Below are 27853 nucleotides of genomic sequence, written 5' to 3'. Positions count from 1 at the left end.
ATTAAGTATTATATTATTAATATTATTATAATATTTTATTATTATTATTACTATTAATAATAACAATATGATAATAATTGTTATTATTATTATGATTATTATTATTATTGTTATTATTATTATTATACAATATACAATTATATTATATTATATATATTATTATATATATTATTATAATTTATTATTATATATGCTGGAGGAGGTGGCCGGGGACCGGGATGTCTGGGCTTCCCTACTGAGACTGCTGCCCCCGCGAACCGGACCCGGATAAGCGGAGGAAAATGGATGGATGAATGGATTATTATATATATATATTATTTGTTATTATTACTATTAGTAATAATAATAACAATAATATAATAATAATAATTATTATTGTTATTATAATTATATATAATATATAATATATAATTATAATATATATATATTTTTTTTTAATAATAATAATCGTATATAGTATAATAATATGATGAACTGTATGTATCGTACCACGTGTACCTTGGGTGTGACCGCTGATTTTGTGTTCCCTCACAGAAACTGGCCAGGGAGGCGGAGCAGCTTCAGAAGGATCACGAATGGCAAGACGGCGTTACGGTAAAGTAGGACAGCCGCTCTTTGTTTTTCCTTCCCAAGACGACTTTTCCTCTGTTCCCGTTTCCTTTTCGGAGCCCACCCATTAAATGGCAATTCCCTTGTGACGTTCGTCTTACCTACTTCCCCCTTTAAATGACCAGCTCTGTAAATGACAATGTGATCAGCATCACAGAGGAAAGCGGTGATATCCGACACAAGTGCACTTCTGCACTCTATATAGTGTCTCAGGTGGGTCGTAATATTGTTAGCCTGCTGTATTATTTAAGAGCCTACTTGTCCATTTGCTTCAGTACAACACAGCATCGTCTTGCTGACCTTTAAAACAGGGATCCGCTCTTGAAATCTAAAAGAAGCAAAAAAAGCAGTTTATATTTACAATATTTGTCTGTATCTGTTTTGGAGCCTCGCATGCTCCACTGATTCTCAAACATGCACGCATACCCATACACACACACACACACACACACACACACACACGTATGTGGCAGATACACATTCCCTCCTGTCATATCCCCTTGTCTCCAGGGAGACGAGTTCTCTGTCATGCTACACTTCCTGCAAATGGATTTTTAACCCCCGTGCCTCCAGGGGGATGTTTGAGAAAAGGCTTTAACTGATTTCAAACGAATAATTACCAGCGCTGCTTCGCCTGCAAAGTCCATTTTTTTTTTTTATTCACGCTTGCTTAAACTCTCAAGCTTGCAGTCGTAGCTCGACTGGGCCGGACCTCGACCCCTCCCTGCCTCCCGTCGTGCAGTTGTCCCTGCCTTTGCCTGATCAACTTCACAGTGGCCACACACCTGTGGGGCCCCTTTTGACTTTGGGCCCGGGGCAACCTGATGGGACGCTCCCATCTGTTTTCATCTTCGTTAAAACCTTTTAACAAGGACCTGATATCAGCGCCGCCATGTGGTTGACATAACACGCCTTCTTGATGGCGCTCAGTCGCAGGTTGTAGAATACCTGCCTTTTATTATTGCATGTATATCAATGCGACCCCATCGGGAATCTCATTAGACATCAAAATGATGACATGGTGACCTCTGTCACAACGTGAAATTATCAAATGAGTCACAGGAAATGTATCTTACGGATGTTAGAAGTTATTTCAGTAGCCATGAACATTTACCGCACAATGACAGTTGAGTCCTGCAACACCTCCACTTTAGGTGGTGTCACTACGCCAGTAATGTAGTTCCTTGGCAATGTTAATAACAGTAATAATAATAACAAAGTCATGTTGTATAAATGACGTGTATCCTTAGCTGCCTCTTTTTTTTTTTTTTAGCTGTTTTAATATCTTTATAATGTACAAAGAAAGAGAAATAAGTGTGTTGATGTCTCACATAAGGTTTGTGAATGATGGGCAATATTATTATTGCCCCTCCTGATGCTTTGGCACGCACAGAATGTGTTTTTAGGAATACATATGTGTCTTTAATTCCCTTGCTTTGTGTCCGGTTACCCCCCTCGCCCTCCCGAGTCCTCTTAGCGTATTTCCCCGTTATCTGCACATGCCTCTAATCAGGCATGAAAACAGTTGAAATATATCATATTGTTGCAAACAGCGCAAAGGAATCCTAATAGCCCTCCTCTATTAATAATGTATTGCAGCTGATTTCATTTGCCTTTATAATTAGACCAGGTAATGAATCTCAGCAGGAGCGGCTGTGAAACCATTTAAAAAAAAAAAAAAAAAAAAAAAAAGAAATCTCAAACGGGGTGGATGAACGATGAGAGAGAAGGGAGGCAGCGCAGGAGATGGGGAGTGGCAGGTAGATACGCTTCATCCCGGCGAGAAGATTCGTCTTGTTTGTAGATTTTGTGCTTTCCTAATTTCTCTTTGGGTGAACACTCTGCTGACTGACAGTCTAATTAGATTAGAGCTGCATGCTCTTTGGGCACATTAGGAGAGATGTGGCGCATCTTAAACTAGCGGGTGGAGCAGTCTGTCAAAGCAAGAGAAAAGGTGTTTATGCATGAGAGACGGTGCATTTAATTGTGTGTGTCTGTGTGCGCGCACGGAACTGCATAATATGGCGGTTTGTGTCTGTCCCTGACTAGAATGTGTATTATTACCCCCCCCCCTCCCCCAAATATACTGCAAGCCTTATAACACACACGTGTGCGTGCATTACTTATGTTTGGTGTCAGCTAATACTAGCGATTTAGCAAAGTTTAGCTGCTAAATGCTATCATTTACAGTTGTGGGTCGCTTCTCTGAGACCGCTTTCGTGGATTTACACACGTCGCATAGCGGTGTGTGAACGCTAATCATTTTATTTGTGTCAAGCAAATGTTTGTACAAAGTTGGAACTGTGAAAAATATTATTGATATTTATTGTGTTCTATGGCTATATAAACATTTAACCTAACATTTAATCTAAAATATAGATATTTATTGTTATGGTTGTGATCTATGGGGCTGCATGGTGGTCGAGTGGTTAGCGCGCCGACCTCACAGCTAGGAGACCCGCGTTCAATCCCACCCTCGGCCATCTCTGTGTGGGAGTTTTCCCACATTCCAAAAACATGCTAGGTGAATTGGCAACATAGTTATGAATATGAGTGTGAATGGTTGTTTGTCTATATGTGCCCTGTGATTGGCTGGCCACCAGTCCAGGGCCACCAGTCCTCTTGCCCGAGGACAGCTGGGATAGGCTCCAGCACCCCTCGCAACCCTAGTGAGGATAAGCGGTAGAAAATGTATATAAACATTTACTCTAAAATATCAATAATGATTGTGTTCTATGGCTATATAAACATTTGCCCTAAAATATCAATAATTATTGTGTTTTATGGCTATATAAACATTTAAACTAAAATATCAATAATGATTGTGTTCTATGGCTATATAAACATTTAACCTAAAATATCGATAATGATTATGTTCTATGGCTATATAAACATTTGCCCTAAAATATCAATAATTATTGTGTTTTATGGCTATATAAACATTTAAACTAAAATATCAATAATGATTGTGTTCTATGGCTATATAAACCTTTAACCTAAAATATAGATATTTATTGTGTTCTATGGCTATATATAAACATTTACCCTAAAATATCAATAATTATTGTGTTCTATGGCTATATAAACATTTACCCTAAAATATCAATAATTATTGTGTTCTATGGCTATATAAACATTTAACCTAAAATATAGATATTTATTGTGTTCTATGGCTAAATAAACATTTAACCTAAAATATCAATATTTATTGTGTTCTATGGCTAAATAAACATTTAACCTAAAATATCAATAATTATTGTGTTTTATGGCTATATAAACATTTAACCTAAAATATCAATAATTATTGTGTTCTATGGCTATATAAACATTTAACCTAAATTATAGATATTTATTGTGTTCTATGGCTATATAAACCTTTAACCTAAAATATAGATATTTATTGTGTTCTATGGCTATATATAAACATTTACCCTAAAATATCAAATATTATTGTCTTCTATGGCTATATAAACATTTAACGTACCAAAAGAAAGACTAGAATTCCGTCTATCATCAAGTGTGTTTCTACCTTTTTCATTTCTTCAGTAATCCGCAGTAGAACATTGGTAAATTTTAGGGAAATATCGGTTCCCAACTAAAAGGGAGCTTTTTGTTTACAGATACAGGTCGCTGTTAGTTGACTTTTCACCTAATGAGACGAAAACTGGGGTGAAGATGTACCAAAACCAAGGTTTGACTGTACCGTATTTGCCCGACTATAGCGGCGCACAAAACGGATGGATAAGACGACCCAAGATGCTCTTTTCTAAAATCATGCTTTGAAGATCAATAAAATCAATCAATTGCAATGAAAAAAGTTTCTTAGCCAGCGGACAGTCATTGATAACTGCTTCATTGATCACCATCATCTTAAAGTGAGCATCATCAACTCCTCTTCTGTTGATTGATAGCTTTGACAGACTTGTTTTTAACCCCCGTGTGGCCAGGTGTGTGTGACAGGAAGACAAGCTCTGACCTGCTGCTTTACCGATATTGTATTTTGAACATGTGGCTCCTCCGCTTCCAGTAAGAGTCTGAACTTGGTTTCATTTGCTTTGTCGAGCTCTTGTGAGTGCTAACGCTTTGATGTGTCGACTAGAAACTGCTTCCGAGTCCCTGTCGCTCTAAAAAAAAAAAAAGTGACATCATCAGCATATTGACGACACTCTTGTCCCCCATCACATCTGTTAGAACATCCGTGTCCCACACTGGGCTGCTGGGACCGCAGAGCCGCCGCCGCCGCCGCCGCCGCCGCCGCCGCCGCCGCCGCCGCCGCCTTAGACCACCCAGACTGCTGGACATTATGGATGTCAAAATGTTGATGGTATCAAGCATCGTGACGGCCGTTTGGGGTTTTAAATCCATTGGAATCAAATGGTGTGTGAAATAGACATTAAAGCGTCGGGTTTGTCAAGGTCAGGTGTCCATCCCTGTGTGACGCGGCGCCATTGTGTTCCGAAGGGAACCCAATCTCTTCTTAGGGACCGTAGAGAAGCAGCAGCTTCACCGCCAAAGAGTTGAACTCTGTTGTTGTTTGTTAAATGGAACACTAGCAGACAACGGGACACTTTAAAATCTCCCTTAATGGCACTGGGGGTGTCATTCCTTTCTTAGGAACCACACCATAAAACAATAGTGGCTCCCTCGGTTTAGCTGTGTGTGTGACTTGTACCTTTTTCCACTCATATGGCTTGTTTACACATTTCAAACACTGCACGGATGTTTTTTTCAGTGACATTAAGTACAAGTAACTTCTTTCTGTGGGTGCTGTCGCCATCTAATCTCAAACTTGGTTGAGCCGCCCACAGACCGTCATTCATAAGATGGCACTTTATTGATTTAGTCACTTAAACAGAAGTACCAGCCAAATTGTGCAGTCATGCGTCCATACATATGCAACATTCTATATAGTGAGACAAGGGGTGGACAGGACAATTGGGTGATGAAGGAGGGGGAGAAAGGAGAAATGACAAGAGGAGGAAAATCCAAACTAAACTCCGAAAATGGAGGAGCACAGTGTGAGACTGTTAAAAATCCCCAGCATACATTTGCACAAGTAAACACATTTTTTACACAACATGAACATAAAACTAGCGCCACGAAAAGGAAAGGTTCCCAATTCCGGTCCCCGTAAAGGCGTTGGATGACGAGGGATGTGCGAATGTCTTTGGATGCGTAAATGTGTGACCCGTGGACGTTCCCCTCCCGTGTGAGGTACCCAATCTTGGAACCCATTTCCGTGCTTGGTACTGTCATCCATGCATCCGTATAAAGATCGGGACATGTCCTCCGGGGGCCGTGGAACAACCTAATTGCATGCAAACGTGCAACATTGCTGAGTCATGGAATCGGTCTTTGCCAGTTCTTAATGATAATCGACACAATTAATTTTATTTATGAGCGTTTCTCGGCTGCGAGCTAAAATTTAGGTTATGAGCTGCTAATTACCGGCAGGCATATACGAAGGCAGCTATTAGGAGGGCTTTGTCACAAAGTCGGAAGTGAGGGAGCACACACACACACACAGCAGTCAACAAAATGGCAGTAAAAACTTGACTTTATTAGCGTTATTATGATTATTCATTAGCAATTTATGAACGTTTGTGCTTGAACTGCTGTGTTTGTCAAAGAGGACAGAATGTCACATGACCCGTGGCGTCATATTTCCACGCTGTTGAAGTCGAAGTGTGATAAAGTGTGTATGTGTGGAGTATGACTTATAGTGTACTACAGTAAATTGCTACAGTCCTAGTTCTGTAAACTACTATTGCTGTATTTTTTGTAACTTAATATTTATTTTGTTTTGTTTATTTTATTATTATTTTTTATTTCATTTTTTAATTTTTTAAATATTTTTTTAAATATTTTTTTAAATATATATATATATTTTTATATTTTATAGAATTATTTTGATAAGTGATTGTAGCCTTTTTTCTTCTGTAAAGTACTCAGATTTAACTTGAATTACCTCAATGCCAAATTTAATTGCATGCAAATTGTGGGTATTGGACAAAGTTCTTGTGCATAATTCTTGTGGGTTGGTTTAATTGTCGTGATCAAATCTTGCAGCGTCCGAACGTATGAACGTCGTGATGTTTAAACCCTCATCGTACATCATGTTGAGGCCGGCCTGTCACGTTCTGACGCAAAGTGCGACACGTTGGACGAGATTGGTTGAGAGAAAGGACGGAGATTGTGGAGATTGCAGAAAGACGTGTAATTTCCATCAGATTGTGATGTGGCAGCTGCTGTACGTTTGAAATGCATTAGCGCTAATAGCGGTGCCATTAGGGGGAGAGAGGGAGCCTTTGGTTGATGGGTTGCCATCATGAAACCGGCGAGAGGGCGCACCAACGCCGGGGAGAGGCGCAAGGGGGGGGGGGGAAGGTGTAAGAGACGGAAACAGAGACGGAGACATCTTCCAGGCCATTTAGTGCAATCATCACTCTCTAATCAATCAAGCCTTTCATCATCGGACAACACCTTCTCTTCTTCTCTCGCTCCTTGACGGGCTCCTCTTCGCCCGACCGCCCACTTTCGTGCACGTCGCATTTCCCTGATAATATGTTGTTTGCTTCACTGTTTATGTAGACTGCACAGCAATCTGGGGCAGCCCAGTGGGCGTCTTAATATGCACGTGACCGCAAAACATCGGAAGTCCTTAAAACGAGGACCGCCTGTACTTGGCGGTCCAGTCCGGGGGTGACTGCAGGCTGATTAGTATTGTGATTCAGGTATTCAGGTTCGGATATGGGAGTCTGAGGAACCTAAACAAGGTTCAAGTTATTGTTTTGAAGCCCATTGTAATGGTAATGGTAATGGTAATGGTAATGGTAATGGTTTTATTTCATTTGAACATGCATCAGATTACAATTGAGTGCATCCCATAATCAGTTCACAGTTCCACATGTCCAAAAGGAGTAGGAAGAAGCAAAGCTTATTAAATCCTACCCCTCCATCTGGTACTTTTACAATCAGTAACTGTTACATTTGTTCACTTCCTGCTTTCCTAATTTTAATTTTAATTTTAATTTTAATTTTAATTTTAATTTTAATTTTAATTTTAATTTTAATTTTAATTTTAATTTTGATTTTGATTTTGATTTTGATTTTGATTTTGATTTTAATTTTGATTTTGATTTTGATTTTGATTTTGATTTTGATTTTGATTTTGATTTTGATTTTGATTTTGATTTTGATTTTGATTTTGATTTTAATTTTAATTTTAATTTTAATTTTAATTTTAATTTTAATTTTAATTTTAATTTTAATTTTAATTTTAATTTTAATTTTAATTTTAATTTTAATTTTAATTTTAATTTTAATTTTTAATTTCTTGAATTAGTTCATCGTTGTGCATTGTTTGAGGGTCTTACTCAATCTATTCCATAGTTTGATTCCGCATACTGAAATGCTATAGCTTTTTAACGTAGTCCTTGTCAAAGGAGCATGCAAACATGCTTTTAACCGCGTGTATATATATGTACAGTGCCTTTGAGTTCCCTGAAAATGAATGTATTATTATTATTATTGTTATAATATCCGTGAAGTATTTTGAGTCGATCAGTTTTAGAGCATGGTCGCCACGGTGATGAGCAGAAGCTGCAACAAGAGAAGTAACAGCCCGGAAATCACCCCGGAAATTAAAGGGAGTTGCATCCTGCTACTCCAGGCGGCAACCGGAAGCCCGGCAGCACTCGTGCACCCCTATACCGCGAGAATACAGTTGCTGTGAATGGATACTGTAGTATATAGTAAAAAAGTATGGTATAATAATAATAATAATAACCGTAATGCCTATTATTTTCCCTTCCGCTGAGTACACCTTAAAGACATTTTAAAATGTTCCTTTTAAAAGCGGACCTTAAGTGTGAGAGTGCATGAGTGGAAGGGGGGGGGGGGTCGTTGACTTGACCTTTTAGACTATCTCTGTCGGAGATAATTGGTCCTTCAGAGTGGGAATCGTTTGGGTTTCTCTTAGCCGACAGAGGTACATAGCAGCTCCATTAGCCACAGAAGGCACTTGTCTTCACTGCGGTGGAATAGAGAGAATTCCACAGACCACAGTATGCTCTCCCGGTACTGCAGTATCACTCTACCGCTTTTCATTTTCATTGTCCGTTTTTTTGTTGTTTTTTTTACCGTTTGGACTGCCAAGAATAATTCAATCTTGTGATGCATTCAAGTTTGTTCCATGCTGACCATTTCAAACTAAGCAAAGTGATAGAGTCCAAACATCTTGTGTCAGCAACACCTCAATCAAGGCTCCATACAATTCCAAGAGGGTTAGGACGCCGCGGCTATATGAGGACACTTGGAAGTGCTGTGTCTTATTTCAGACTGATAAACATTGCCACATTGTGTCTATCTCACATAGAACTACATTCATTTCCGCTGTGGGAAATGCTTTTTTTTGCATTTCCTGCAAGCAGAGGCAGCGTTTTCCGCCTGCTGAGCATATAAAGCTACACGTAAACGCCGTTATCACCGAATCCTTAAACACAGAATGGACTTCCATCTGTTTGCTACTGGAAGGGAAATAATGAGGAAGGGTTCTTACCTGGGGAAAATGACAAGTCAGTTTATGGTTTACATTCACTGTTTACATTCACTGTTTACTCCCATGGTTCATTCAAAACTAGCATTAGCGGTAGCACTGTATGAATATTCAGATATTACTGTATTACCACTGCTAGTACCACTTTACTGGATGTATCACTATATCGATTGGGGTGTCCATAGTTTCATTTGTGCCCCTTTTTTTTATTGGCCCGTTGAACTTAAAAAAGAAACTTTTGCAGCAATAAACCAGAAAAATCTGAAGTAATTTTATAAGAATAAAGTCAAAATATTAAGATGAAAAAGTTGTCATGTAATGAGAAAAAGGTCATAATTTTACAAGAATAAAGTTGTAATATGGGGTAAAATAACGCCGTTTTCCATGCCGAGTATGTGTTCAACAACTTTAAAAATATGTTTTTTAATAATGTTTTTTGAGACATGTACTGCTATTACAGTATTAAGTTGTGAAGTACAGTAAACCTCAGATATTCATTCATTCATTTTCTACCGCTTTTCCTCACGAGGGTCGCGGGGGGGGGTGCTGGAGCCTATCCCAGCTGTCTTCGGGCGTAAGGCGGGGTACACCCTAGACTGGTCGCCAGCCAATCACAGGGCACATATAGACAAACAACCATTCACACTCACATTCATACCTATGGACAATTTGGAGTCGCCAATTAACCTAGCATGTTTTTGGAATGTGGGAGGAAACCGGAGTACCCGGAGAAAACCCACGCATGCACGGGGAGAACATGCAAACTCCACACAGAGATGCCCGAGGGTGGAATTGAACCCTGGTCTCCTAGCTGTGAGGTCTGCGCGCTAACCCCTAGACTACCGTGCCGCCTGTAAACCTCGGATATATCGGATTCAATTGTTCCCACTGGTTTTGTCCGATATAAGCGAAATCCGTTTTATGCGTATACCGGAAAATGTCCGTTTTACACACATATCGGATTCATATCCGGTATATGCGTAAATCGGATTTTAATCCGTTATAAAAAGGCACTTCCTTGACTATGTTTCCAATGTACCTGGACTGGGCAATGAAAAGAGACGTAAGGTAATGAGAATTTAACTTTATTGGACTCTGAGCATAACAAATTGTTAATTAAGCTAGGCCCTGGCAACGCTGCAAATGACGTTGTATAGCGGCCTGTCATGATTCGGTGAATCGGAGCGCCATGATGCGGCCATCCGATATATGCGAGGGAAATTTAATGGAAATGCATTGGAACGGGACTGGAGATTTTGTCCGAAATAGGCGAAATCCGTTATAAAAAATCCGATATATGCAATGAATTTTTTTTTCCACTCTCCCAGTGTTGCCCCCCCCCCCCCCCCCCCCCGCCCATGCAAATTTCCCCAGAGGGACGAATAAAGGCATATCTTATTTTTTTTTGGAAATGCATTACAGAAAAATCGGTTCTTTTTTATCTGTCCGTTGTGAGCGAATTTCCGATATATCCGAGTTTGATATATCCGAGGTTTACTGTATAATCATATGTTAATATATGAACATACAAATCTTTACAAATGGAAACGGAATTCCAGCATAGGCTAGATTTTAGCCAACACATTCCCAATGCACTCGTGTCCTGACCTTGGAGTCTTCTATGAAACTGTAGAAATGAGGTAGAATAGGATAATTAGAATGTATGTGGCGGAATCAAGGTGCTGAAGTAGCTTGAACTTTTGTTGGGTGCTCCATAAATGACATGAAATGGATTAAAAGGGTTGACTCCTCCCACCCATCATGGGCTAAGATCATCAGGTTGATTAGGTGATTTTTCCATGAAGGTCGTTCCAATCTTTTGATTGCAGACTACTGTAATTTGTTGAAGTGGAGCACTTAAAGGTAGAAGTCAGACTGTTGTCTCCATAGGTTTGGTCCCCTCCATCGTCTTTGTCCATATGGTACATCATATATAGCAAATATTAGTTTTGTAGAAGCTTGAGAAAGATCCAGACATCCAGTAAGGCTTCAGTAGATGTTTGGCCAACTGTGATGCAGCATATTAGCCAGAAGGCATGGTGGAGAGATCGGCCCCCATGTCTAAATCCCATTGATCGATCCTTCCCCCCCCGGCCTCACAGGAGATGGCAATCAATAGCCAAGTGAAATCCAGCAAGCCGTGCTCTGCTCTTCTTCATTTTCCCATTTCTATACACACAACCATGAAATGTTATTTCAACGGTCAGAGCTGGGCGATGACAATACAGTTTTTTTCTTTGTTTAAACGCAGTCGCCACCTGCAGGATCACTTAAATCCTCTCGAGACCTTTACTGAATGAAAGGAGGTTACTTACGGAAGTTAAAACATACAAGAACACAAAGAACAATGACAAATTATATTTTGGGGGAACAATAAATTAACAGAATTTCTATGGTTAATGATGAGGCCGCACGGTGTACTAGTGGTTAGCATGTTGGCCACACAGTCACGAGATCGTGAATACCTGGGTTGGAATTTCCCCTTGGTCATCTTCCTCCCACATTCCAAAAACATGCTAGGTTAATTGGCGACTCCAAATTGTCCATAGGTATGAATGTGAGTGTGAATGGTTGTTTGTCTATATGTGCCCTGTGATTGGCTGGCCACCAGTCCAGGGTGTACCCCGCCTCTCGCCCGAAGACAGCTGGGATAGGCTCCAGCACCCCCGCAACCCTTGTGAGGATAAGTGGTAGAAAAAGAATGAATTGATTCATTTTTAATTTGTATTTTTGGGCTTCACGGTGACTGGGCCTCACAGCTAGGAGTCCCGGGTTCGATTCCACCCACTGCCATCTCTGTGTGGAGTTTGCATGTTCTCCCCGAGCATGCGTGGGTTTTCTCCAGGTACTCCAGTTTCCTCTCACATTCCAGTCTATATGTGCCCTGTGATTGGCTGGCGACCAGTCAAGGGTGTACCCCGCCTCTCGCTCAAAGTCAGCTGGGATAGGCTCCAGCGTAGCCCCTGGAACCCTTATTGAGAATAAATGTCATAGAAAATGGATGGAAGGATGCACACGAAAGTTGCTTGCCAACCGCCAATAAACAACAGAAGAAGAAAAACACGAATCGGATTGGGGAAAGGAATATTCCACCCCCTTTGAATCCGATTATATATTCATTCGGATTGGCTCTTTTCTTTCGGAATGAGGTGTATACAAAGGTTACATTTTTTCCATTTGAGCAAATAAACCGAATGCAATTGGAATATTTGGGTCCATGTATACGTGGCTATTGAATGCAGACTTATTGGCAGAAACATCCATGTTGACGTGAAAATGATCCACTCTGTTGCCTGTGCTGTTATTTTTCGGACATACACCTCATGGTGGCGCTGTTGTTAAACCCCAAAACAGCCCTCTGTAATTTCCATGTGTTTCCCTGAATCACCACAGAATTAGGGACACACCTTGATGACATTGACAAGCACACGTGTCTAAAAAAAAAAAAAAAAAAAAAAAAAACATGGCCGCCATCAAGCAAAATGTCTTTGGTTTTCTTCCAAGTGCATGAACACAAGTGGGAAAAAAAAAGAAGTGCAACACACCCAACAAGCGTGACCGACATGCTTGATTCAAAAGCCGGTCATTTTCCATGGGAACGCTTTTGCCGCACTTCCAAAGCAGTTAGCATTATTACTGTTATTTAAAAGGATGCAGTTGAGGAAAAATGGAGTGCTCCGGGTCTGAGGCGGTCTAAGGGAGGCACAGCTATTCCCAGCTGTATGGAAACAGGAGTTTAGAACATTTATTAAACAAATATTTATAGTAGGGGGTGGGCTATTTTTTTAGATTTAGATGCTTCCAATGATAAGAAAGTGATTGATTGATGACCGCGTGATGTGTAGGATATATTATATGAATAAATGCTGTCTTCGTATGGAGAAGGAACGTTCATGTGGGGAAGTATTTACTCTACATTGGTGTGTCCCATGACATGCATTAATGAGCTGCCTCTTTTTAGCTGTTTTGATATCTTTATAATACACCAAAAAGAGAATGCCTCACATAAGGATTGCAAGTGATGAGGAAAATTGTAAAAAAAAATAAAAATAAAAATAAAAAAGACTGAAAGAGTTGAAAGATGAAACCACTAGCGTTGTTGTTAGCTTGGTGTGAAGCGCAACACACAGCTTTCCGTTTGCCATTCCAATGTGAGGGACAGCAAGGAATCTGATGGACGTGATTACAGGGTGGGAAATAAGCGGTTTCCTTTTTACCGCTGCTGATTGTTGATTGGCCACTTTAAGGCGGCCTTTACAGAAGCGGGGCGGTGACTTCTCCGGACTTTGCGGTGAAATGGCTGAGCAAATGGGAGCTGGAACCAATTTGTTGTCAAGACAACGTAGCTTCTTGATTTGAATGATATGTAATATTCCTAGCATGGTGTCTTTATCTTGTTCTTGCCAAGACTCCATGTTGGCTTGTTTGGGAGATGATACCGTGCGTAGGCTTTTATTCATCTATAGTGTTGTTGTTTTTTTTAATCTGGCATTCTGTCCATGCTGTGTTGCGATGCTATCAATGTTAAAACCTGCTCCTGACTGCAACCCTGTCAGCCAACAATGGGAGCAGCATCACCCAGAGTGCAGCGTGACAAAGCCCTCCTTATCTCACAGGGCTGGAATATTCACACACTGCTTTCAGCTAAGTGTCTAAAAGCAAGAGAAACATGCAATTATTTACCACATTTTACAAAATAGACGTCTTGGGTGACGTTTTGGAGGCCAACTGCTGTCTTTTACTAAATTAGTTGTTTATAAAATGAGGGATTTTTTTATACAGCAGCATGCAAATACATAAATACATTCATTCATTTTCTACCGCTTTTTCCTCACGAGGGTCGCGGGGTGGCCAGCCAATCACAGGGCACATATAGACAAACAACCATTCACACTCACATTCATACCTATGGACAATTTGGAGTCGCCAATTAACCTAGCATGTTTTTGGAATGTGGGAGGAAACCGGAGTACCCGGAGGAAACCCACGCATGCACGGGGGAGAACATGCAAACTCCAGAGATGGCCGAGGGTGGAATCGAACCTTGGTCCTCCTAGCTGTGAGGTCTGCGCGATAAGAGTCTAGTTTGGAGTTGTTGTTTTTTTTTTCCCCTCCACTCTCCTAGTGTTGTCCCCCCCCATCCCTCCCCTTCATGCAAATTTCCCCACTGAGGGACGAATAAAGGCATATCTTATCTTATCTTAACCACTTGACCGCCGTGCCGCCCACATTCTAAAAATAAACACAAAAATTGAAGTAAATATATATGTTATAATAAATAAATCCAAGATAGGTTTGTATTCAGCTAGCTAACAATGCATGTCATTGGGACACACCTATTTTGACCATAAAGCCTTAAAAAAAAAACAAAAAAAAACATTTAATCATTTCATATACACGCTGTGATCATGCATTAACATGTACACCGATATGTACACAGTATAGTAATAGTTGCAGTAATCTTGCAGCATAGAAACAGCGACAACACTTACAATGTCCGCGCTCCTTGGGATGGCTGTGTCTTCCAGCACGAGATGTATGCGCCAACGTTTAGCATGAAAATAGGTATTTCCAATGATGTCCGTTGTTAGCTAGCTCATATTAACTTATTTTCTTGTGCTAGAATGCACAGAAAAAGGGAATACGTGTTCCTGTTTCACATAAGGATTGGGAATGATGGGCAAAATTCCCCCCAAAAAGTACAGTTGGTGTAGAAATGTGGTCGATGGAGGCCGTCAGGGCAGCTGTGGCTACATATGTAGTTTACCACCACCACTGTGTGACTGGAGTGAATGAATAATGGGTTCTCAGCGCTATATAGTAAATCCAGTCGGTGACCATTATTATATTTTACACAAAAAAGCCACAGAAATTGCATGTTTTTTTATGAGATGAGATGTATATGAAGACATTGGCTTATTGCTTATTAGTGCAGTAGGAGTTTCAATCAGGGATTTGTTTACTGGAATGCAAATGAATCAATCATCCCATTCATCGAAATGCACGGACGCCGCGATCCCACCCAGTGCCGTAAAAGTCTGCCATAAGAGCAAATGAGTGAGAAAAAAAAATGATTTGAATTCCAAAATGTCATCTGTAAAAAAAAAAAAAAAAAAAGCGAAAAAGATCAGAGAGTGGGTAAACGGCTTTCAGGTCTTTGAAAAAATGACACACGATGAAGCTCACCTCTGCACGCCCGTGCGCACACGCGTGTGGCGTACTAAAGTACAGCAAATGAACTGAACAACTCCATTGCTGTTCTTCTATTTTTTTCCCCGTTTCTCTTTCTTGTTGCCGGTGCCCTTGTGCATATATTTCCCTTTACCTTTAATTGTGCGTCTGGAATTGCATGTCAGTCATGTGTGACTGCTCATGTGTGTGTGTGCCTTGCCTGGAGGCATGCCTTCCACACTTGCTGGAGAGGTCTCGGCGGTTAATATGGCCGAGTGTTTATCTGAATGTCTGGAGCTGGCATATCCTTTGCCACACAGAGATAGGATACGGGGATGCCTTGTAAATGGAGAAGGAAGCCAGAGTAGTGGAGGAGATAATAGAAAGACTGCTCTCACTGTGATTCTTGTGCGTGTTTTGGGGGGTTGTTTTATCAACAACAGTACTTTGAAAACAGGCCAAAATATTCTCTTTAGCAATAAAATATACACTGGAACTTTGATGGCTTTTTAAGTAGTCACAATAGTCACAACAATCCTTATGTGAGACATGGAACACACGTCTTTCTCCTTTCTGTGCGTTCTAAAGCTATAAAAACAGCTAAAAAGAGACAACTAATTAATGCACATCATGGGACACACCTACAAATCCCACTATTACAACACCTCCAACAAAGTTTTATGGTTTTCTATCCATGCTCTAAGTATATAGTAACAAGAATATTCATGTAATACTTACAGTATTTTGCCATATTTTGGTCATTTTAAGCATTAGACCGGTAAGACCAGTCAAGGGCCTCAGGGAAGACCCAGGACACACTGGAGAGACTATGTCTCTCAGCTGGCCTGGGAACCCTCGTGGTAATTGTGAGCTAGTGTGTGGTAAAGCTAGTTGCTAGCCGGCTAGTTGCTAGCCGGTGTGGTGTGGCAAGGTGTCACTACTCCACTAATGTAGTTCTTGGGTGTAACAATGTTAATAACAATAGTAATAACAATGTTGATGGAGCTTGGTTAATACTCATTATTATTATTATTATTATTAATAGTATTACTTAGGCCTATAAATATTTATATATATACATTTTATTATTATTATTTTTTTAATCATGCCATAAATATTTTACAATGAAAATAAAAATAAATCATATTTGCAGTGTAAATAATATTTGTATTACTTAGGCCTATATATACATATATATATATATATATATATATATATATATATGTATATATATATTTTTTTTATATACATTTTATTATTATTATTTTTTTAATCATGCCATAAATATTTTACAATAAAAATAAAAATAAATCATATTTGCAGTGTAAATAATATTTGTATTACTTAGGCCTATATATACATATATATATATATATATATATATATATATATATATATATATTTTTTTTTTATCATGCCATAAATATTTTACAATAAAAATAATTTGGGATAGGCTCCAGCACTCCCCGCGACCCTTGTGAGGAAAAGCGGTAGAAAATGAATGAATAATTTAAAAAATGATATTTGCAAAAATTAATCATATTTTAATGACCTCATGGTCCACCTGCAGTACCACCACGGCCCACCAGGGGGCCACGGCCCACACTTTGGGAATCACTGCTCTATGTAATACTTTATGTAAATTGAGCATTGTTGGTGTTTCTTTTAGGGCTTCATAGGTGGAATAGGTGTGTCCCATTACGTGCTTTCTTAGCTGCCTTTCTTTTTTTATCTGTTTTCATATCTTTAGAACCCACAGAAAAGAGAACGTTTCTTATTCTGCCATCAAATCTTATTCTTTATCTCCTCGTTTTGGTATGTTGTGAGTATGCACCTGCGTGTGTGTGTGTTGGTTTACAAGCTGGTACGGTGCCTTAATGAAGAGCACTAAATGAAACCCTTTATTGTGTTTGATATAATGTCAGCCTCCATTAGAGAAACTGGCTCTTCCGATGATTGCGAGACCATTGGGGGCAGACGATAAGGTGTCATTCGTGTGTGTGTGTGTGTGTGTGTGTAACCTTCCATACACGTGTGTGTGTGTGTATTCCGCCATGCATGTGTGCACACCCCAGAGCAATGCAGAGGCACAGCGTGTGTTCTCTAATTATAAAATCATTAGCAGGTGTCCAGAGGAGATATGAATATGACCATAATCTGTCTCCACCCATGATGGAGCGCTTGTCAAACTCAAATGTCAAAGCTGTCTATGTCAGCCTGTTGAGAAATCTCACGTCGTCGCCACCACGCTCAGTCATAACATGCCCGCCGCCACATATAACAGCCTTGGGTATGCATGTGTCAGACATTTTTCTCGTTCGACTGCATAAATCAAGCCTCGGACCCGTTTTCACGCACAGTTTAAACGTGAACCCACACCATAAAACCTCCGAAAACATAAACCAGGTATACATATCTTAATAATAATAATACATTATTTGTATAGCGCTTTTCAAGATACTCAAAGACACTTTACAAAAGGAAAAAAAAATCTTGATTTTGTTGTGAATTTTCCAAATATTTAAACTTTCTTCTTAAATAATCTTCATACATTTTCTGCTTGTAATATTATGACTCTATTGCCACAATATTATTATATATTATTATATATTTTCCAACAACTTTTTTTTAAAGTAATTTATTTCAACTTTATGCTCCTAAAATGAGGTTATTGTCGTAGAATGATTACTTTTTCTCATTAGATTAAATTTCTTTCTCCTAATATTTTGACTTTCTTAACTTAACTTATTAACTTTATTTAACTATAATGTCACCTCGCACTTTGGTATGTGACAAAAAATTACAAAATAAAAAAAGATTAATAAAATAAAGTTTAAAATTTGTTTTTAATATATTAGGAAAGCAGGAAGTGAACAAATGTAACAGTTACTGATTGTAAAAGTACCAGATGGAGGGGTAGGATTTAATAAGCTTTGCTTCTTCCTACTCCTTTTGGACATGTGGAACTGGGAACTGATTATGGGATGCACTCAATTGTAATCTGATGCATGTTCAAATGAAATAAAACCATTACTAACTACTACTGCTCATTTTCCCATTTTGGCCAATGAAAAAAGGAGCCGTGGGCTACAAATGGCCCCTGGGCCGCACCTTGGACACCCCTGGTGTAAACAGAACACTGATTATTATTTTGTTAATCATTGAAATGTGTAACGCTGCAGACAAGTGCAATCACTAGCCTTTGGCTAGCGATAGTGTATTTGTTTACCAAGTAGACGCGACACGATAAACGGCGCCCGTCCCTCACTTAATGTGTACCGTGTTGGAAATCGATACGGCGGTGTACCATACTGAAGAATGTGATTAGGAATACATGTACCGTTACACCCCAAGACGCAGGGAAAAACAAGAGCCATGTAGCCACAGACTGCTGGCCAGATAAAAACAGTCTAACCCAGTCAAGGAGACAGAGTGGCATTCCGATCAAGAGGAGAGGGGTGGTTCCTATGGCAACGCTCAGCATCTTACCTGCGCGCTGCTGCTGCTTTTCGCTCAAATCTGAAATTGGCGAGGGGAGACTGGTGCTGAGGATGGGGGACAGTCACAGAGATGGAGATAAGACAGGGCGGGAGGCAGAGGCAAGCAGGGGAGATGGAGCAAACGGAGAAAAGAGATAACGTGGAATCGACGACAGGGGGTGGTGGAGGGGGGTGTGGAAAGCAAAATAAAGAACAAGTGATATAAGGGAGGGGCTGGAGATCATCACCTGGCCCCCTCTCTGTTTGTCTCCTGTTTGGAGTTTGCAGGTCCACTCAGCGTGATGGATTTAATTTATTGATAGGAGCTTGTGTGCTAGTGGGAATCTGTCAAGCTTTGTGTTGTCTTTTTGTGTCTTGCTGAACGTTAGTCCTGCTCTCGCGCCACTGCAAAAAACACCTACAGATCACACACGATCCACGGTACGGCCATGTTGACACTGTGCGCATTGTAAGGTGGGGCAGGATAGTAGAACGCGCAGCCATTTTGCTAGACTGGCCGCGCCGGCATGGGCGTGGCAGCGCACCACGGGAGGTGTCCACATTTTCAGTGTAACAATTTCAGGGCGCCAAAGGTGCCCTAAAAGATGGCTAAGTCCGACCTGGTCTATTCTTCCTGCAGGCGAAGGGTGCAGTGGTAAATTGACTGAGAGGCGCAGCGCCTGCATGGTCAAGGAAAATCCCACCAAACACACCCACTTCCCACGGTACGGCCATGTTGACACTGTGGGCTCTAATTTTGTGGCGCATCGGAAGGTACGGCAGAACTTGCATGCAGAACTTTGCCTAGGATGGGTGTGTCAGCGCACCACGGGAGGTGTCCACACTTTCAGTGTGACAATTTCGTGACAAAACAGTGCGCCAAATGTGTCTTAAAAGATGGCTAAGTCCGACCTGGTCTATTCTTCCTGCAGACGAAGGGTGCGCTTCGCACCCTGTGCAGTGGTAAATTAGCTGAGAGGCGCAGCACCAGCACGGTCAAGGAAAATCCCACCAAACACACCCTCTTCCCACGGTACGGACATGTTGACACTGGGGGCTCTAATTTCGTGGCGCAGGATAGCAGAACGTGGCCAGCGCAGCCAATTTGCTAGACTGGCTGCGCCAGGATGGGCGTGGCAGCGCACCACGGGAGGTGTCCACATTTTCAGTTTGCAATTTCGTGACAAAACAGCGCGCCAAAGGTGCCCTAAAAGATGGCTAAGTCCGGCCTGGTCTATTCTTCCTGCAGGCGAAGGGTGCAGTGGTAAATTGGCTGAGAGGCGCAGCGCCTGCATGGTCAAGGAAAATCCCACCAAACACACCCACTTCCCACGGTACGGCCATGTTGACACTGTGGGCTCTAATTTTGTGGCGCATCTTAAGGTAGGGCAGAACTTGCCTGCAGAACTTGGCCTAGGATGGGTGTGTCAGCGCACCACGGGAGGTGTCCACACTTTCAGTGTGACAATTTCGTGACAAAACAGCGCACCAAAGGTGCCCTAAAAAATGGCTAAGTCCGACCTGGTCTATTCTTCCTGCAGACGAAGGGTGCGCTTCGCACCCTGTGCAGTGGTAAATTAGCTGAGAGGCGCAGCACCAGCACGGTCAAGGAAAATCCCACCAAACACACCCTCTTCCCACGGTACGGACATGTTGACACTGGGGGCTCTAATTTCGTGGCGCAGGATAGCAGAACGTGGCCAGCGCAGCCAATTTGCTAGACTGGCTGCGCCAGGATGGGCGTGGCAGCGCACCACGGGAGTTGTCCATATTTTCAGTGTGACAATTTCGTGACAAAACAGCGCGCCAAAGGTGCCCTAAAAGATGGCTAAGTCCGGCCTGGTCTATTCTTCCTGCAGGCGAAGGGTGCAGTGGTAAATTGGCTGAGAGGCGCAGCGCCTGCATGGTCAAGGAAAATCCCACCAAACACACCCACTTCCCACGGTACGGCCATGTTGACACTGTGGGCTCTAATTTTGTGGCGCATCTTAAGGTAGGGCAGAACTTGCCTGCAGAACTTGGCCTAGGATGGGTGTGTCAGCGCACCACGGGAGGTGTCCACACTTTCAGTGTGACAATTTCGTGACAAAACAGCGCACCAAAGGTTCCCTTAAAAGATGGCTAAGTACGACGTGGTCTATTCTTCTTGCAGGCGAAGGGTGCGCTTCGCAACCTGTGCAGTGGTAAATTGACTGAGAGGCGCAGCGCCTGCATGGTCAAGGAAAATCCCACCAAACACACCCACTTCCCACGGTACGGACATGTTGACACTATGGACTCTAATTTTGTGGCGCAGGATAGCAGAACGTTTGGTAGACTGGCTGCGCCAAGACGGGCGTGTCAGCGCACCACAGGAGGTGTCCACACTTTCAGTGTGACAATTCCGTGACAAAACAGCACGGCAAAGGCGCCTTAAAAGATGACTAAGTCCGACGTGGTCTATTCTTCCTGCAGGCAAAGGGTGCGCTTCGCAACCTGTGCAGTGGTAAATTGACTGAGAGGCGCAGCGCCTGCATGGTCAAGGAAAATCCCACCAAACACCCCCACTTCCCATTGAGAGGCTCAATTCAACACCTGTTTTTTGTGAAATGGGACGGACATTTCTTTAAAGTTTCGTATAATAAGGTTCCATAATTCGAGGTTTTATTGTATAGTGGTTGTGGATTTATGGTGCGTTTATTGTTATGGAGGTAAAATGGGTGTTCATTTAGAGGAATACTGACTTGTAATGGCAGAGTAGTGCAGAGCAGACTTTAGAAGTAAGGGACCAGGCTAAGTACGACTGGGCTGGAGATCAATCCAGCTGGCAGACACAACAGTCCCTCCTCAGCCTGTGTCTCATCTCCCTCTGCAGAGGCTCAGGATATTTTTAGTCCTGGCAGCCCCCCCACCTCCCCAACCCCCAACACGCTCACCACCCATCTCTCCCTCCCCAATTCATCCCCTTCATGTCGCCCCGACCTCAGCCTCCATTCTGACCCTCCAACTGAACCCAATGTACTCACTGAGTGATCCGTTCTGATCCCTGCGCTTCACCTCCTCCCAGCCTCTTCCCTGATCTGTCTGTCAGAGCTGGGGGGGGAGACAGAAAGGGATGCTGGGAAGATTTGGAGATGGCTGCCCCTCTTGTATGTGTGTCATCCATGGGGGCCCCTGTTTGGGCATTTTGGCCTGGAATATTTGAGGTAGTTCACATAAAGTTCTTACTTTATGTGTTACGTCCTTTACGGTGCAGCCTTTGGTCACATGACATGAAAATATCAGCGTGAATGCGACTTCAACCGCACCAAAAATGTCGATCCGGACCAAAGTACCCGGGCCCACGCTGCCTTGGTGTCATTGTGAGTTTTGATCACGCTGCGCTTCCTTTTGTGAGGTCGTTAGGCAGCGATTTTGATGCCTGACTCCCTGATTAGCGCTGGAGGCGAGCCAGAGCCCCCGGTGAGTGGGGGGCCCTTCCACACATGGCATGCGAGGGGCCGTACACCGGGGGCGACACAACAAGTAGCGTGAAAGAAAATAAGACATTCAAGTCAAGTACAGAAGACTCTCTTCCATCCACCCTCATCAGACCGTGACCGTCAGACCAGCACCTCGGTCCCTGTGGCGCCCTTGACGAGTCCGTCCCTCTGCTGACGCCCCCCCCCCCATGATAACGAGGCCGCCCCTCCTTGCTGCCCACTGCCTCTGGCTGCCCTCATGCCTACCTCAGTGGGAGACGAGCACAGCGGCTCTGGGGAAAGTGGACGGCATGCAGACAAACAACCTTGGCACTCTTAGTGCTTCGTCTGCTGATTACTTAGCCTGAATGAGACTTTCCTTTGGGGGGGGGGGCTTGAGGGGGCTGAGAAATGCTGTCAAGGAGCTAAAATGACAAAGAAAGAAAAGAACAAGAGCAAATACGTTACAGCAAATCACAGCGGTGCCATGCAATTCTGCCCCCTTGTGGCTGTGACATCACAGCAAGGCGGTTGGATTATGATTAATATTTAAAAAAAAATGCTCAGATAAGTGATTATAATAAAAACAAAAGCTCCAGTGAGGCGACATTATCCGTACAAATCAACTACTCCTTTTTTTTCTCCTGCCTGTGACGTTCATGGCCTGTCGTAACTTTGTAACTTGCCTTCTAGCTGTACCAAATGTTCAATTTTTAATTGATAAATTGATAAAATAATTTATAAAATAAATAAAAAAGTTTAATAGCTATCGAGCAGCATTCAGTCATGTCACATTTATTCTTTTTTGTGACTCAGCATTGTCCCAATTTGAGCAAACTCGATGAAGACAGTGCCATATTTTGACTTATAATGACATTACCATTACTGTAACATAATTAGAGCCTTCCAGACACAAAATAACACCCCTACATCACATTTACATTTGTAGCCAATTTTGTGGATATGACAAAATAAGCTATATCAGACATAAACAAGAAAACAGACTCAGAAGTTAACAGGTTTTTTTTTTGTCTGGACAGCGTACTTCCCGCAGGCGCTACTGTCTCATCAATGCACAGCAATGGTGGCTTGAAATGGCTTCACACTCGTATTACCCAATGTCGGAAGACATAATAAGAAATAAATGAGCCGTGCAAGACGTAAATAAAACTCCTGTTTGGGCTGCACGGTGGACGAGTGGACACACAGTCATGAGATCGGGATGATAATGGTTCGAATCCGTGGATTTTGCATGTTTTCTCCTGGTACTCCAGTTTTGGTCCTGTATTCAATTTGGGTTGCGATCAGTCCAGGGTGTAGCAAAGTCAGCTGGGATAGGCTCCAGCATTCTTCCCGGGTACTAGTGAGGATTAAGCGGCGTAGAAGATGGATGTGTGTGTGTGTCACAGTGGATATGTTCCCTTGTGGCCCTCGTCTCATTGGACAACGACACCTAGTGGCCAATGGGAATACGGTACTACACTCAATTAAAATGCTGCATCTGCTTTGTGTTTGTATTTGAGTTTATTGAGTTGGCTCATTTTCCCATGGAATCATGTCCAAGTCCGTCACGGTACAAGGGGTCTACTGTGGATGTTTCTTGTCTCCTGAAAAAAACTGACTTGGTTTTTGCTCCAAAGCATGGTTCCCCATGTTCCATCTGACGTCATATCAGCGCCACAAAAACCACGGCTGCTCATGATGTTTGCAGTGTTCGAGTCCCCCTTCAGGATGTCTGCCACATCCTCCTCTGACATGGTCTCTCTTCACTTCATGACTCTCATGGCACATCACACTACTACTCCTGTGTTCTGTGATGCTGATTATATTCTCATGCTGCGCATAGTGTGATGGAATATAACCATGACTTTCTCTCTCCCTCTTGCTTAACCGCCTCTCCAGGAAACGCCAAGGGGCGGATGTAGGCGCCGCTATATCTTCTCATCACCTGTCTTTCCACTTTTTTTTTTTTTCCTTTTCTGCACAGGAGAATGCCATTTCATACTACGATTCCAAAGCGGATTCAGACTATGTGAGTACAGTGCGGACTGCTCCCTCCTCCCCTCCTCCTCCCCACCCCCCGCCCCGCTCACAACCCCTGTCTGCCTGCCTGCGTCTGACCCCACCCCCCCTTCTCTTTCAAAACCTTGCAAAACCCACTTCCCTGGACTCCCTGCGTCTTGAAGCCCACAATCCCGCCACAGACCCGAGGGCTGTGTATGTATGTCTCAATGGCAGCTGTGCATGTGACTTGCGCTGTCCTCCTCCCCCAGGTCTAAACGCCCCCCCCAGGTCTTTTGCAAGTGGGTGCTAGCAGACCCTACTACCATCACGGGTTAAATGACACACCTAATGCATCGTTTTAGACGTCTAAAACCCAAATTAAATGTGAAAAACTGAAGCGTTTCCTGCTTTTCAACTTCTGTTGGGAATGCTAAGGATACATAATCCATCCAAGAGGAGACTGGGAGCATCCAGAGCTGGAGCACGGACACATGCTGAGCTAGGAATCCGCTGTACCATGCCGTAGAAAAGGGAGCATTAGTAGTGATCTTGTGTTGATTATTTCAGTGTGGGAATTGATTACATAGATGACTTATCCAAACTATACGCTGTAAAGAATTCCAATATGTAGGATTGCGACAGAGAGGACCAGAGATGGACGAGGAGGAATAAATCCTGGTGTGATATTCTCTTTGCACATGCCACTCCTTTGATGAATGACACCAGGCTTTAGGGCCTGTCAGCACATCTAATAGGAGAAGATCACTCATCATTAACACGATGAACACTTGGGGCCAGACACCCGTGACCCTCACTTTAGTGACCCCGCCTTCACACAAGGAGGCTTGTTGTTCATCCCTTAAAAAAAAGCAGTAGCCCACCACCAGCGCTCCTCTGACTGACACCCCCTCAACCCCCCACCACCACCAGTACCATGACCATGAGGAATAATTTGGGGTGTAACTGTACAGTACAGAAGAACACAGGAAGTGTGACTGTGTCTGGGTCACTGGGGAGCCCAAACTGCGGCCCGTGGGCCCCATCAGGCCTGCCAACCATCTCGATTCAGCAGACATTCCCATTTCTTTTTTTTTTATTTATAACATTGAATGTGTAACGGCTGCACGGTGGTCGAGTGGTTAGCGTGCCGACTACACAGCTAGGAGACCCGAGTTCAATCCCACCCTCGGCCATCTCTGTGTGGAGTTTGCATGTTCTCCCCTGTGTTTTCCCCCGGGGACTCCGGTTTCCTCCCACATTCCAAAAACATGCTAGGTTAATTGTCAACAATGTGAGTGTGAATGGTTGTTTGTCTATATGTGCCCTGTGATTGGCTGGCCACCAGTCCAGGGTGTACCCCGCCTCTCGCCCCAAGACAGCTGGGATAGGCTAGACAGCCGACTAGACAACACACAACATGTCAACACACATCACATGACGCACAAAACAACCTAATCTAATGCATACAAATATCTACGCACACTATATTCCTGCCGCAAGGCATGCTGGGTAGCTTGTGCTACTCTTTCTCCCAACATGTCGTGTTTGTCTCAATTTTGCTTGATTGCAAGGAGTTGTCTTAATATCCGAAGTTTTGGTATTGTTGTTATATCTGGACTACCCAGCATGCCTTGCAGCCATTTGGAAACAACAATATTTGGAAATACTAGAGAAACTGATCATAATTATTCATATATCTGTACTGTTTAGACTGAACTTGAAAGGAAAATGGAGCATGACATGGCATGTTGAGTACTATAAATGTGTACATGTTGGTAGGTCGCATTAAAATGAAAGCCTCCTCTGCCCCCCCCCCCCCCCCCCCCCCCGACCATGGTATGTACCGTTACACCCCAAATTAATGTAATCCAAGGTCAGTTCTCACCATGCGCATTCATAATGCATTGGTTTTAAAACCAACTTTCCCAATATGACTTCAGTCACCGCATTTAAATCCACTTTGAGGACATCCGTCAAATGTAACTCCATTTCATGTTTGATTATTCAGACCAATTTGAATATCTCTCTGTGGCTCTTTGCACTGTCCTTGCAGTTGCAAAAAGCATTTTTTAAAACCTACTCTGCATTTTGTTTTCCTGCCTCGTGCATCGTTTCCTTCAGCACGCACGCACACACACACACACACACACATACACACACATGCCGGGTCATACGTGACACACTATAGGTCAGTGATTCCCAAAGTGTGGGCCGCGGCCCCTGGTGGTACTGCAGGTGGGCCATGAGAGGTCATTAAAAATATGATTCATTTTTGCAAATATATATTTTTAATTACATTTATTAAATTATTATTACATTATTTTTTTAATATTTAATACACAATTTAAAAAATAGTAATACCCTATTGAGTGTTATTGACCCGGCATAATAATATTAATAATAATTATTATGATTATAATATAATAAAAATATAATGAATTATATAATTATTTTTTTTAAATTAATTAATTATAATAATATATAATAACAATAATAATAAGGATGATGATGATTATTATTAATAATAATAATAATAATGATAATAGGCTATCCCGCCTCTCGCCCGAAGACAGCTGGGATAGGCTCCAGCACCCCCGCGACCCTCGTGAGGAAAAGCGGTAGAAAATGAATGAATGAATTATTATTATTAATAATAATAATGATAATAGGCTATCCCGCCTCTCGCCCGAAGACAGCTGGGATAGGCTCCAGCACCCCCGCGACCCTCGTGAGGAAAAGCGGTAGAAAATGAATGAATGAATAATAACAATAATAATAAGAATAATGATTATTATTAATAATAATAATAATGATAATAGGCTATCCCGCTTCTCGCCCCGAAGACAGCTGGGATAGGCTCCAGCACCCCCGCGACCCTCTTGAGGAAAAGCGGTAGAAAATGAACGAATTAATAATAACAATAATAATAAGAATAATGATTATTATTAATAATAATAATGATAATAGGCTATCCTGCCTCTCGCCCGAAGACAGCTGGGATAGGCTCCAGCACCCCTGCGACCCTCGTGATGAAAAGCAGTAGAAAATGAATAATAATAATATTATTATTATTATTAAGTGCTCTGAGAACGCAGCATATTGTCTATTATATATGTCTATTATATGTCTATTATAATATTGTCATATTGTACTGTTTATAGGACAAATGTGGGTTGCGGACATTTTTTATATTTTCAACGGGGCCCTGAGTTGGTCATATTTTGGAACCCCTGCGCTTAGGTTAACCCCAGCAAGCTGAAGGCAGGAATGAAAAGAATCTTCCAAATGTCAAATGCGGCCTCTCCAGCCATTAATTAATCCTAGAGAGCCAAGAGATAAAAATGAACAAATTGGCTAATGAATCGAGCAAAGCAGGTGGTGGACGGTTGAGGAAAATGAACCAATCGCTCTTTGCTGCCTGCATTTATTCACTAGCTAATTAGAAAGTGCCTGCGTTAATTATGATAGGGCTCTTCTGAAGAAAGAATGAAAAGGGGGGGCATAAAAACGCTCCCTGACAGAATTAATGTCACCAACAAACACCTCAGCTCTGTTTAGAGGCGCTAATGTCGCGAACCTTTTCATTTTACTAC

The 27853-nt window shown here is 42.1% G+C and overlaps 1 protein-coding gene across 6 annotated transcripts in view; it reads left to right on the top strand.

The window, feature by feature from the left end:
• cacna2d2a (calcium channel, voltage-dependent, alpha 2/delta subunit 2a) overlaps positions 1-27853 on the top strand; it is a 181353-nt gene that overhangs the window by 84322 nt on the left and 69178 nt on the right. For 5 of the 6 annotated variants that reach the window (XM_058065870.1, XM_058065837.1, XM_058065829.1 and 2 more), the window contains exons 4-5: positions 535-594; positions 24244-24288. In XM_058065870.1, the coding sequence (XP_057921853.1) occupies positions 535-594; positions 24244-24288 (105 nt within the window). The remainder of the gene's footprint in view (positions 1-534; positions 595-24243; positions 24289-27853) is intronic. The other variant, XM_058065848.1, reaches the window with a different exon arrangement.

The sequence above is a fragment of the Doryrhamphus excisus genome, chromosome 1 (genome assembly GCF_030265055.1).
Source record: "Doryrhamphus excisus isolate RoL2022-K1 chromosome 1, RoL_Dexc_1.0, whole genome shotgun sequence".
Taxonomy (NCBI): domain Eukaryota; kingdom Metazoa; phylum Chordata; class Actinopteri; order Syngnathiformes; family Syngnathidae; genus Doryrhamphus; species Doryrhamphus excisus.
The sequence above is the reverse complement of the archived record's forward strand: the minus strand, read 5'-3'. Positions and strand labels throughout refer to the sequence as shown.